This window comes from Corvus moneduloides, chromosome Z (assembly GCF_009650955.1).
Source record: "Corvus moneduloides isolate bCorMon1 chromosome Z, bCorMon1.pri, whole genome shotgun sequence".
NCBI lineage: Eukaryota > Metazoa > Chordata > Aves > Passeriformes > Corvidae > Corvus > Corvus moneduloides.
Window position 1 is genome coordinate 68,966,851 of NC_045511.1, and position 13,434 is coordinate 68,980,284.

The 13,434-nt window shown below is 41.0% G+C and overlaps 1 protein-coding gene, 1 long non-coding RNA gene and 1 other non-coding gene across 3 annotated transcripts in view; 1 reads left to right on the forward strand and 2 right to left on the reverse strand.

Moving 5' to 3' along the window:
* The window catches only part of EPB41L4A (erythrocyte membrane protein band 4.1 like 4A), a 123,213-nt gene extending 112,893 nt beyond the window's left edge, over window positions 1-10,320 (forward strand). The window contains exons 22-23 of the mRNA XM_032095107.1: window positions 847-928; window positions 1,959-10,320. Coding sequence (XP_031950998.1) covers window positions 847-928; window positions 1,959-2,087 — 211 coding nt within the window. The 3' untranslated portion in view covers window positions 2,088-10,320. The remainder of the gene's footprint in view (window positions 1-846; window positions 929-1,958) is intronic.
* On the reverse strand, window positions 9,316-10,694 carry LOC116437479. Its single transcript, XR_004237322.1, has 3 exons — window positions 10,345-10,694; window positions 10,181-10,251; window positions 9,316-9,434 (listed from the first exon to the last, which is right to left on the reverse strand). It is a non-coding gene; the product is annotated as an uncharacterized LOC116437479 (long non-coding RNA).
* LOC116438644 lies at window positions 9,899-10,031 on the reverse strand. The gene has a single exon (XR_004237862.1). It is a non-coding gene; the product is annotated as a small nucleolar RNA SNORA13 (small nucleolar RNA).
* Window positions 10,695-13,434: the final 2,740 nt, after the last annotated feature.

The following is a 13,434-nucleotide window of genomic DNA, read 5'->3' on the forward strand; positions in this document are numbered from 1 at the left end:
ATGAAACAACTCCAAAACCTTTTATGGTCTGTTTCCAGCCACAGTGGCTTTCTTGATCCATTTGGAAGCAGGAAAAACTGAAAAGGCTGAAATAAACCTGTATTGGTCTTTAGTGGTAGGTCGTAAAGTTGCCTAGGGGTTGCTGTCCAGATACCTTCATCTTTGATAGAGTTAAGATGTTATCTGTGTTAGCTTTGTAATTTGTTTCATGGGAACTCTAGTACAGCCCCCTTCATCAATGGGTGGATCAGTCTTTCCTAGAAGACTGAAGAGTACTTATGAATGGAAAAGCAACAGCCCCATTCAGTTGCATGAAGGCCTTAAAAATATGAAACTGTCTTCCAGTCCCCACCTGGAAGGCTAGTTTTAGCTGGGTAGCACCCTGAAGGAGGTGTGGCACACCCATGATTTCAGGTGAGACTTGTCTTTGCCATGAGGATGGTGATGTTGCCCAGAGAAGCTGTGGCTGCCCCATCCCTGGAAGTGTCCAAGGCCAGATTGGACAGGGCTTGGAGCAACCTGGGATAGTGGAAGGTGTCCCTGCCCATGGCAGGGGTGGAACTGGATGATCTTTAAGGTCTCTTCCAAACTGAACCATTCTGTGATTCAATGATGTTGCATCCATTTGGGCTGCTTCTGAAGACCATGAGAAGACAGGGATGGGATGGGCTATGCCCTGGAGCTGCCCACAGAGGATCAGCATGACAGCTTTCAGATGTCTAAAGTCAGGTGATAAAAGCCTTTCATATCTATAGAACTGACTGTGTCAGTTTCATTGTTCTTCCTCTGCACAGTTATAGTTTACTTCATTAAAGCAATATCCATTTTGTGATATCATAATTCCAGTGTCAAAACTGATCTGGTCCCTCCACTGCCTGTTACACGATCTTCAGACGGGAAAGGTCCCAGCATCCAGCTAACTCAACAGGTTAGTGATTGTATATCCTTTGCAATTTTCCTTTTTATTGGAGGGAGAAGTGGGGCTCTAGTGCTTTATTTAAGATGGTTTTTGTTTTTCAGTGAAAAATAAAGATGAGATTTTTTTCAGCAGCAGTGTGAGTTGAATTTTTGTATTTTACTTACACTTTGTATTCAAAAATATATGTACTTCTGTAGCATATGCCACCTGCTTCTGCTGCTGGAGAACTCTTTCCCAGTCTGATGCATCCTTAAGATGCATCTCTGCTCCTCACAGAAGGAAAAGTGACTTTCACAACTTCTTAAAATATGCAGGTGTGCATGTTGTAATCACATAATTTATTCACCTCGTTTAGAGGTTGCCATATGGGTTTTGTTGCTTGGGCTTGAAACACTGCTTTTCTTTTGCTTTTTCTTTTTTCCCCCCACAAATACTGAATATTATTTTAGGATATTGACATCTAAAAAGGACAGAACTTGTCCTTTCTTAATCTAACTTAATTACTGTCTTTCATCATATATTACACTACCATATCTCTCAGTTTTGATAGTTTTATTGAGCTCAAAATGTAAGAAGCAAAGTCTATTCAAAAGCAATTGAGGTCTTCTGTACAAGCACCCAAAAGGAGAACCAAAACATGGAAGGGAGAATTCCAGATACTTCACTTACCATACCATTAATGTTAAAATGTTCAGTGTCTACAAAGACCTCTCTTCTCCCTCAGCCCCAGGCTCCCTCATAACAGTGGCCATTAATTCCTTGTGTTTGTTTGCAGTGTTTTGCTAAATATCAAATAATTAATCATGGCATTTCCTGAATAGGCAATAGCACAAAGGGGCAGCAGCTGGCAGGAGGTGAGAGGGGGAAAAAAGGTCTGTTCGATCAAATAAATGTAGAGACTTTAATATTCCTGGTGTGTGTATATATATGTATACATAAATTGCTATACCCATAGCCTAAGTCTTTCACAGCAACAGTTAGCAAAATACAGTGTTTAAATTCTGCTCTATCTTTTCAACGTTTAATTTGTTCTTTTCAGAGGCAGAATGGATCTAAAGACAGCCTAATAGAAGAACGACCTCCGCTATCCACCAATAATTTTGATGGAAAATCCGCCACTAAGATTGTAAAAACTGTACAGGTGTCACGCTTCAAGGTGGAGACTTGACTGATGAATTGAAGATGGCGAATGGATTTTGGTCTTTGGAAAGTGAGAATTTGTTTATGTGTGCAAGAGAAGGAACTTAAGTCAACATGGTGGTCATTCCTTCAGGATGCCTGGAAGTCCAGCCTGCTTGTGGGAAGACCAAGCAATGGTTTTATCACCAACACCATTCTAGTGGTGTGACTGATTGAGGACAAGCTGCCTGATAGACAACCAAAACCAAAAGTCTTTGCAAAACTGAAAGATCAGCAGTTACATTTCCAAAAAAATGAACATCAACAACAACAACAACAAATTGCTGCAACAAAACAGGCTTTGTGGTCTGCTCTGTAACTGAATAGCCTTGTTCCAAGAAGTGACTGTTAACTGACATGATCAGGACCAGATGCTTCAAGATAAGTAAAACAGTCATATTTTTTTGGTCAATTGTGCAATACAGTGTGATATGGGGAAATTATCTTCACAATTTATATGGGGATCAACTTATGTCCTGAGACATAAGGACAGATAGCTCTTACAAGGTTTATTTTAGCCTAGCACAATAAGGATGCTCGTGTTGTTGATAAAAATTCTGACTCAACCCATTTTAGTTCAAAAACAATAGACGCTGTAACATGCTGTAGCAGTGAGTTCCAGAGGTGATACAGACTTACTTTGCTTTGGGCAGGTTTAAGTCTTCTAAATTTTGAATGTCCTTTTGTGTAGAGGGACTATTTAAATGAACATTCTGTACCACAGAAACACATTTACCAACTTACAGTAAAGCACACTGGAAACTGGGCAATATAAACTAACCCACTGTATTAAGACTGCTTAGCAAGGCACTTCAGTGCTGGTTAAATGAAACTTGTGGAGTAGTATTTAAGACAGCTAGCAAATAGCTTTTTTTTCCTTTTTAACTAGATAGCAAAATCTGCCTTAATCTCTTTTCATGTAAAATAATCTGACACTTTTCTCTGAGCCATTTCTACTATATTAAAATGACAAAGGCAGTATCTCGGGTTTGATAACTATAATTTTTTTTTTCTATTGTCATGGTAGGAATACTAAGTTTTAATGATGCTGCACATTGAGTGGGTTATCTTCTAATATATGTCTGAAGTGATGCCTGGCTCTTCTCTTGTCCTATCACTTACAAATACCTGAAAGTCACTTTTCTGCCTCCCATTTGTCCACAGTCAGCACATGGATGAGCCTTCAGGTGTTGCTGACTTGCTCAGGAGCTTAGCAAAGTCTTTGTGTTGTGGAAGTAATTTTTGCTAAGTGTAATTGTTGAACTAAATATTGAATTTGTGAAACAGCATTGTAAACAGCTGTAGCAGCTCACGTGCCTTTCTACTTCTGTCCTCTCTACACTCAACCCCCACAACCCACAGATTTGCAGTGATCCTGTGTCTTCCAGTCCAAGCAACACCAGGGAATTGCAGCCCTGTCAGAAGGGCAACACTGCTTGAGAACTGGAGTTAGCATGAGGTGTCTAAGTTACACTTGACAAGAGGCATGGGATTACTAATACACATTTTAACTGACTAAAATGGTAAGCAAAACTTTGTACGATGTGTTTTATTTTCCACTTAATTTTTTGATTTTTCATTGTTTCATTATTTGAGGTGGTCAGGTGGATGTTACTAGCCAGAGTGGCAGCCATATAGTTTGTGTATTCCTATCACAGTGTAGAGAGGTCTGTAGGATGGGAAATGCTGCATCCACGGATGGCAGAGTCACTTAATAAATACTTTTCTTTGGTCATTTACTTGGGACAGCTCTGCTTCTACAGTCAGTGAACAAATCTAAGGAAAGGAAGGAGTAAGAACCCCTATGTAGTAAAAGTTCAGTTTTTCATAGAGGTTCTTCAGAATTTTTTGAATTTACTACAGATTTAATTCTAGGACATTGTTGGGCATGGCTTAAAGTATTTGTTCAGTTTTCTAAGTTTGTTAAATGGTTTCATTGTCATTGCTCCAATTTAAAGTGATCCTTTAGGATCTGTTTATGACCTTGTGTAGTACTGTCACAAACAACAGTTAAAAAAAAAGCCCAAACAAAACAAAAAAAAGGAAAAAAAAATCCAAAACCATAACAAAACCTCCAACCAACCCCTAGGAAAAGTCACTATGGCAAAATGGCTTAACCGAGAGCATCACAATCTTTTGAAAGACAACTGAAATATGACAAACTCCACAAGAACTAGTCTGCAATGAAAGCTGCTCCTTGTTTCTTTGAGAAGGTGTTCCACCTTGGAGTATTACTCACTTGCTTGTAGTTTGCTGCTTTCTAAATCGTTACCATTAGTCTGCTATCCTTACTCAGCCACAGGCAAGTAGCACATACCTACTACTGCAGGAGGATTTGTGTTATTATTTGAGAATTATCTGTACCTGGTGTACCTATCTTGCCAATCTTTAAATACTGATCAAGAAGGTTTATATTCAACCTCACGTTTTCCTGTATGCTGTCATCTTCCTGTGGGCTCTTGTGTGTTATTGCTGGATACCATCAGCCATATGTGTGGTATTTTACTTACTGCACTATATCAGAAAATAGGCTTCTGTCTAGTCTAATAGTGAAAGGTTTCAATTCTCAAGTCACTGGAGAGTTGTTTCATAATCAAGCCAACTTTTTTGCATTTAAATGAGAAATCTACAGAGAGAGCCCTGGATTTGAGTTAGTGGTCTTCTCTCCAATGAGCCTATGTAGGAAGCAGGTTTTTAATGAGTTTGATGTTAGCCTGGGCCACTACAATACAGTTTTGTATCCACAGAATACTAAAGATCTAATGCCTCTATTACACATTTTCCAAATGTTTTGTTGTGCCAAAACAAGGCAAAACTTCTGACAAGGATATCACTAACAGTTAATAATACAGAAAATCAAATTTCTTTCATATATGTGATCCTCCTTTCCCTTCAAGCTTCTTTTCCTCAATCATTTGAGGAAAAACACCTTTTTATGATCTATTTTTGTGAGAGACACACAAGTGATCAATCACTGAAAGCACTTACTGTGTCACACCTATGCTTTCTAGACCTAAATCAGCCCTACATGTCTAAGTGACCGGCCCCTTACAGCTCTGAGCTACACCTTGCCCTCTCCACTGTTGCTACCCTTCCCCAGCTCTCCTGGGGCATTCACTGCCTAGAGGCAGTTGCATTTTCAGATCTGGAGTCTGGATGTCAGTCTAAAATACTTGTATATCCTGATGAGTCAGGCAAAAGGCATGAGATGCATAACTGTGTCAAGAAAAGTTTACCCTGGGGTTGAATGCCATACAGACCCGAGCTCACTTGGACAAAGGACTGGTATTTGAGGCATTCTCATCCTAATTCTCCTGAACTGATCTCAGGCCAACAATTTTAACTCTGTACCTCTGCCTTTACCTCTTCTGAGACTTCCATAAGTGCTAAGCATTGATATGTTATAGAATTCTCACTAATTAGCCACAATTACAACGTAATTGTACAACCTTTTGCAAAACATGTATTTTATACAATAGAGGGCTTGCTAACCACAGCACAAAAGCATTTTTGTATATCCTGTACTGGTTCCCTTGCTTAGTTGGCTGGTTTCTTTCATTCGGAACCAGCCTTTGACTTGCTGTTTTCTACGCTGCACCTATTACAAGTATCACTAACTCTGCGATTTGTATTCTAATCAAGCTCATGATATTGATGATGTTGGTTGAAAAGTCATTTAAGTTGCCAAATCCATTCCCTTTATACAGGTGAATACTGAAGAGATAGCATGTTTTCTTTTGGGAAGATTTGTTTAATTCAAAACTCCCTAGAAAGGTGTTTGAAAACATACACGAACATGTGATACATTTGTTCTGTGTACATTAAGTATTCACGAAGCAACTGTGTGCTTTATTTTAAATTGAGTTTGATAGATGGCTGTGTCAATACTTGTGTCCAGGTTATTTAAAAGTCAAGTAAAACTTGAATTTTTAGGGCATTCCATGGTTGCCTGTGTGTCTTATTTACATTACACTAAGGAGCAAAGCCTTCATAAACAGAGATTCATTTGACACCACCATCTGGTAAAAACAGGTGTAGTACCAATTAAAATCCACTTGAGGATACAGCTTCTCCAGATTAAGTATTTTATCTTGTACCAGGAAGTTGTCAGTGTAAGCTTTGTATTTCCAGTGCACATCTATACCAGTTTCCTTTCTCACCTAAAAATCACCAGAGAGCAAGAGCAGACTGTGTAAGCTGTCATACCAAACACAGATAGAGCCAGTGCGGCAGACACTCTCTCCTTAATGTGTCTGGTTTTATTCCTGTATTTGTTCTCCCACCTTGGCTGGACACCAGGTGCCCACCAAGCTGCTCTATCACTCCCCTTCTTAACAGGATGGGGGAGGGAAGTAGATGGAAAAAAAAAAAAAACAAACCAACAAACTCCAAAAGATTTACTTCTCTACTTCCCATGAGCACAGGATGTCCACCCCATTCCTGCGAAGCAGGGTTCAGTACACATAGCAGGTTGCTCCAGAATATGAATTCCTTACCCTTTCTCTTCAGTTTTTATTGCGGAGCAGATTTAGTCTGATGTTTTTTTCCAGGGTGCAATTCAGCTAGCCAGTCACACAAAATAAAAGGCAGTTCTGGGGTTTAACACCATACTTCCCATTTACCAGCACTATCATGTAAGTAATCTGTGACCCTTGCACCCACCTATTGCTCCCTCTACCTCACTTTTCCCTTGTTCTACCCCACTATAACACCTGTATTACACATTAAAGCTTGGGGTTCTACATGTTTTTTTAGTTGAAAGGTAATTAACATTTTAGATACCAATCACCAAATCCTGGCACTAGCTGTCACTTTTGATTTTTTTAAGTTTTAAAAAGCTACTCCTGTCAGTCTTACACTTCAAGAAAAAAGCCCGTGAGCAAAACTCCTGAACAGATGGTATCTTCAGGGAATGTAATCCCTAATAAAAACCTTAAACTTTCAAGTACATTCCACAATTACATGCTGGATTACTAAAAATTAATTACGCTTGTCGAAATCTCCTTCTCTCTTGACAAACCAAAAACAACTTTACACTTAGTATTAGTAACATGTTTACATTCAGCACTGAAAAATCAGACATTGCAACATACACAATTTAAGCATTTGTTCTTCTGATAAAATTGATTTAAAGCAGTAATTCCAATTATCTCAACAGTTTTTCACTCCAAGTTAAGCTGAAGTACCACATGATGTAGCTGGTCAAGGTGATAATAAATCAAGCTTGCCGGTCTCCATGATGGAAAGACACCTTTCCTGCTATTTTTCAATCCAGCTTTGCTGAATTCCTACTTCTAAAATTTCTATTTTTGCTCCCCACAATCCAAATCTTAGCCAACCCTATCTTCAAATACTACAGGAGACCATGGTCTAAGTCATCACATCCCAACCACTCAGCAGCTCCTATGCTTTGTTTCATCCAAAGGGTTGCACTCCAAAGGGTTGCAACAATAACAGAGGAAGTCAAAACTGCCAAACAGAAGGAACTGCTACTAAAGCTTGGGAAAGATAGAAATTCTGAGAACAGAAACATAAATCTTTTATTTTTTGTCTACATAAACATTACCAAACACTGCCACAATGCAGTTAAATGCACTTTGCTTTACTACATGGAGACTTAATAGTCCATCTTTTAAACAATTTTTTGTTTCTTAGGGAAGAGTGTTTGCTCAGACAGCCATTGCTCTCAGGCTGGTTCTAACAGTTCCTAAGAAAAAAAATAAACACACAAGGTGAGACTGGACACATGTAGCACACAGCTCTTTTCAGTAACATTCTCTAAAAACCCAAGAATAATACAAAATTACAAAAATGAGCTTCCCCTCATCCCTTGGGAAAAAAGTAAAAAGGTAAAATTTGCAAATCTAATTTTTAAGAGATATTTTTGTTGCAAGATTGTGGTGATGCGAGGTTTTTTATTGTATCTTTATATGTTCTCTGTACCCCGATGGTTCACCCCTACCTTCCCCACTCCTACTCCCAGTAGGTTTGCCCCAGACCCAAGCTGCTCCTGACACAAGATTTTTTTTTTTTTTTTGCAAGAGAGGCTCTTTGCCCACCTAAGCAAGAATTCAGATAGTAACTATAAGCTGGTGGCAGCAGTAACACTTTCTGGCTGGTGGGAATCAATAGAAAGTTTTGCAGTACTAACTCATGCATACAGTATGACTGTGCACTAGAAAACACTGTGAAAACAGTAAGCCAATAATACACAAGATTTAGTAATTTTATGTTGGAAAACAAACAGCAGCCCTGTTGCTGGACACATTACTAATAATTGATTACACATACATTTCTCTTCCCAGTGTCCCAATAGGTTCTTACAAAGAGTGTCCACCTTAGTCTCCAGCCCTGCAGAAGTCCCCAGTGTCTGTGGTGCTGAAGGTGAGGATGGATTTCACACACTCATCTCCTACCAGCAGCAGTGGTAAAGGATTCAGTGCACCTGTGTTGCTCATGCAGATTTTCACATTTCATTGATGAAACTTTCTGATGTTAGAGCACGAGCATCATGGCCAGCTTGAAGGAGTTTCATCACTTCACTGAGGATCAGTTATATTTTTTCCTGAAAAAAACCCAACCCAAACAAAAACTACAGTGATGTAGTACTGGATCATTCTTACACCAGATTTCCAGTACTGACCTAAAAGTTCCTGGCTGCAAAGATTTGGACTCCCTGTTACACTGTTGGGTATGTAGGTTACACAAATCACAGTCTCAGTGACAAAGAAAGATTTGATAATGCATGCAATTTTTATTAATGACTGGTTTGTACTAATGAATTTTGGGCTGACTTGCACTTCTCAACTTTTCAATGTGTTTGCTTTTCCAAGACTTCACAGTGAAGCAGTATGCAGCATGTGAGATTCCAACCTTTCATGTTTTGCTAGTCTTTTAACATCTTCAGTCCTTGTATTCTAAACAGCTCCACAATATCACACCCCTAAAAGCAAACATGAAAAAGCATGTCCTTGTCTTGGACACATTGGCAGCCACATACTGATTTAACGAGCCACTCACACCAAACTTTTTATTCTAGAGCTTCCACTTTGCTCTTGTTGATAAGAATACAGTCACCAGGCTGATCTCACTCCTACTCTTTCAGTTCCAATTTCTGCTCTGAAGTCACTGTGCCAAATTTCCTTCTCAGCAGAAAGCCAGCTTCACTCTAAGAGCAGGCCACAGGGCCAAGTTGCACAAGGAATTATTGTTACTCACAGCTGTGCAATCAGCACTTCGTGGCTTCTTCCCACATGCCCTTCTCATGCTCGGAGGCTTTCAGCATGCAGGACTCTCTCTGGGAGATCCTGAACTTCCAGCAAAACACACTAGAAACCTGTAAAAAGCATTCCGCAAATTAAGCATTCCGCCAGGAATCTGACAATATCAAAGTACACTTTATACTTTCAAAAGTGCATCAAGGAAAGTCCAGCAAAAGAGTAGACAACATATTATTCAGTACTGAATAACAAATCCACAAATCTACAAAAAGAAAACACATTTTTTCCCCTTCGAGAACATCTTAATCTTTCCTATACCTAAGAATTAAGCTGCAAATATATTTTTACCATAGAAAAACTAGAAGCCACTGCGGTAAACTTGAAAATTATATACTAATTACTTGCAGATGTAATGCAAAAATCATGACAGACAGGACACCTGAACAGTGGTAAAAGTGGCCATTATAACTTTAGCTTTTCCTCTTCTAGTAACTATCAGATTCTTCACTTTAAAAGACTGAAGTATAAAATTTCCTACGTAGCTGCTCAACTATACAATTTCTACAGGTTGTTTGGGGTTTTTTGTCCTTGCAAAAACAGAGAGGAGGAAGGTACACGACCAGCTCCCTAAACCAGTTTGAGCAAGAATTCCTGTTTGCCTTTTTTGACACCACATTCATTCTGGACCGGAATGAATGGGCAACACAAAGGCCAAACTTAAGTATGGGAGCTCCTCACCTCTGCAAAATTAAGTTCACAGCCTATGAAAAAGAACAATTAATCAGTTGAAAAATATTTCAAAATTCACAACTAAATAATATTTTATACAGAGCAAACACTTAATAAGAAAAGCCAAGAATACCATGTTCTTGGGACACCTTTTGGTCATGTTGGTGCATGCTCCGGCCACCGACCGACTTCCACCACTTTCGTCTGAAAAAAAAAAAAAAAAAAAAAAAGGGAGAAAACACATCCAGAAGAGCGACAGAAATACACGAACCGTACAAGGAGTCTAAAAAGACGTACTTGAGGTAAGTGCTCCATTTCCGAAGACAAACAGCCCCAACCACCACAGCCTTACACCACTCCTTCCTCACAAGCCCAGCTGCTGCCCCGGCGGCCCCGCTGCTCCCGGCGTGCCTCTCGCGGGGCGAACCATCCCTCCCGAAATGGAGGGGGACAAGCCGTGCGCCGCCTCCTCCTGCCGCAGCACAGGGCCACGAACTGAGTCTGCCGCATACGTGACGCTACAGACTCCAACTTCCAAGTAGAAGGAGTCCTGAGCAGGCGACTCCGCCCGGGAAAGGCGCTGGCGTGCAGAGCAGCACCGGCTCTGTCCCCTGTCAGAACGCGGCGATGGAGGCGCCCCAAGGAGGGACACGGGGCTGTCACCACCCGCTGCTGGCGCATGCGCAGTGCCGCGCCCGCCGTGGCGTGTGGGGGCTGTGAAGGGGAAGCTGTCAGTGTTTCCTGTTCCTTGTGGAACGTCCCGGTGTTTCCCGGGCCCTTGGGAAAGCTCCCGGTGTTCCTTGTGCCCTCGCGGCGAGGGGGCTGTGGCGGGGAAGTTCCTGGAGTTCCCTGTGTCTTTACGGGGGCAGATCATGGTGACGTGACTGCACGGAAACACCATCGTGTCGTGTACCGCTCGTTCGTGATCGCGATGTCTTCAGGTTGAATTGTCTGTCGCCAGGCTGAAGGCCCCTCGCGTGTTGTAAACATAACCGGTGCCGGGAGATAACTTAGACAGTAGAAGTCGCTTAATAAAGAAAAAGGCTGTGTTTCAAGAATTGCGCAAGATTACATCACAGAAATGAATGTGCATTAGGTGGGCGGAGAATATGTGTTAGCGGGCTTCATGTAAGTTTCGCTGTGTAAAAGCTGTGACCTTTTACCCTTTGGTGTGCTTGATTTCTGGAAACCTTCACTTTGCTCCCTTGCAGAATAAGCAATGTTTCTTTTTTAAACCTGATTCTGTCTCTGTATTTAGAGTGCCAAAATGGGCCACATCCATCCCAGCAGTGTCCTGCTGCTTGCTCTCGCCGGAAGCACGTGGAGAGAGGAACCAGCCTCAGTTCACACTTCAAGTTGCAGTAGACCTCGATAACTAAGGCTTGAACGCTGGCAGGAGCTCAACTTTGAGTGCACAGTTTCCACATTTCCTGACCCTGGAAGTGACGGCTTTCACACATTTGAAATCCTGCGAGAAGGGGGAACTAGAGCAGGCCGGTACACCAGGAGGATAAACCATGTCTAGGGAAGAGCAGGATGAGGCTGGTGCCGGCTGTAGAGAAACCTGTACAGCTCTCCTACCACCTTGCTCTGCTTCTTGGAGCCGCTGTGGTCTGCTCACTTCTTTTGTCTCCTCCTTACCTAGGAATATGAGAGAGAGCACTTAAACAGTGTCCAGAAGGCAGAGTTGCCATGTCACTTCTGCAGAACAGCCTGGAGTGTGATGTCTTAGCTGAATTACAGGAGGTCATGAAAAGGCTGCCTAATGCCCAGATGAAGAGGCATGTTTCATTGCAGCCCAGACATTTAGGAGCAATAAATATAAAGAAAAGAAAAAGTTAAGGGACAAGCAGATGTCACCACTTAGAGTTTCTGGTGAAGTCTACCTATTTCCAGCCGTGCACCATTAGTTTGCTTTACAGAAATTAGTTTTTGTGTCATTATTCTTAGGCATGTCTAAAACAGACAGGGTATATTAGTGCTGTGTTTATAGCAAAACCTAAAATAATGTCAACATTATTTTAAGCAGATTCACCTGCAATAGCTTTGGCTTGTCATTTAAAATTCTGTTTTCCACATGAGGAAGATTGTCTTAAGCATTGCCTCAAGCCAAACTTAATGCATGCATAAAGGTCAGCACTTTGGGTAAAGTGATACTTATAATTCACAAGTAGTGGTCTTGGAGGGACACTGATGAGATCGTTGCTGACAGTCAAGCTATTAAATCAGTGGAGATCTGTTACTCCCTGTTGCTAATACAGTCAAGTGTTGATTTTCAGCTCAGTGACAGCTGCCTGGACAGAAGTTTAAGTCAAATGTAACTAGGTTTTGATTAAGTGAACAGTATAGTGAAGAAAAAGCTTTAAATGTCTGTGACATTTATTATTTATGCCTGGGGATACAGGAGAACTTGAACAGCTGAGTGAGAAAATGTTCCATCTACAGAACACTAATTGACTATATGAAAAACTTGGTCACTTCAGGTATCCCCAGAAGTTGTTACTGAGTCACAGGGTCACAGAATGGTCTGGGTTGGAAGGTACCTGCTAGTCCAAACTCCCTGCTGTGGGTGAGGGCATCTTTCACTAGACCAGGTTGCACAAAGCTGCTCCATCCAACCTGGCTTTGAAGACTTCCAGTAATGGGAGCATCCACAGCTTCTCTGGGCAATCTGACTCAGGATCTCACCATCCACAGAGTAAAGAATTTCTTCCTTATGTCCAATCTAAGTCTCTCCTCTTTTAGTTTCAAGCCATTATTCATTGTTCTGTCACTACAAGCCCTGGTAAAAAGCCTGTCTATATCTTTCTTATAAGCCCCCTTTAAGTATTGAAAGGCTGCTGTAAATTCTCCCTGTAGCCTTCTCTTCTCCAGGCTGAACAACACCAAGTCTTATGAAGCCACCCCTCAAGCCTGTCGAGGTCTCTCTGAATAGAATCCCTTCCCTCAAGCCTTTCAATTTGATGTCATCTGTAAACTTGCTGAAGCAATCATATACCATAAGAAAAGAGTGATCAAAGCTTTTCAAGTCATAAACACAGGTTAGGGACTGTTGGGGAAGATGAAACAGGAAAGCCTTGGAAATATGATTGCCTGACAAAAGATTTTGGGAATATGAAAACTACAGGCAACATCGAAATGAAAGCCACTTTTGAAATACCAGGTCTTAGTTACTGAACAACTAGAAAACAATGGTATGGCCACTGAAGTAATCCCCTCTTGATGGAACAATACCCTCTGCTTGCAAACAGGTCCAAGGGTCAGAGCAGACCCTACTAGCTCAGCAGAAGGGGTCCAAAGAGTAGTTTTTAGAAGTTAAGATGTAACACTCTATGGTAATATAAGAACTCTTATAGGCTGTATGTAAATGCTATAGGATTTGTATCT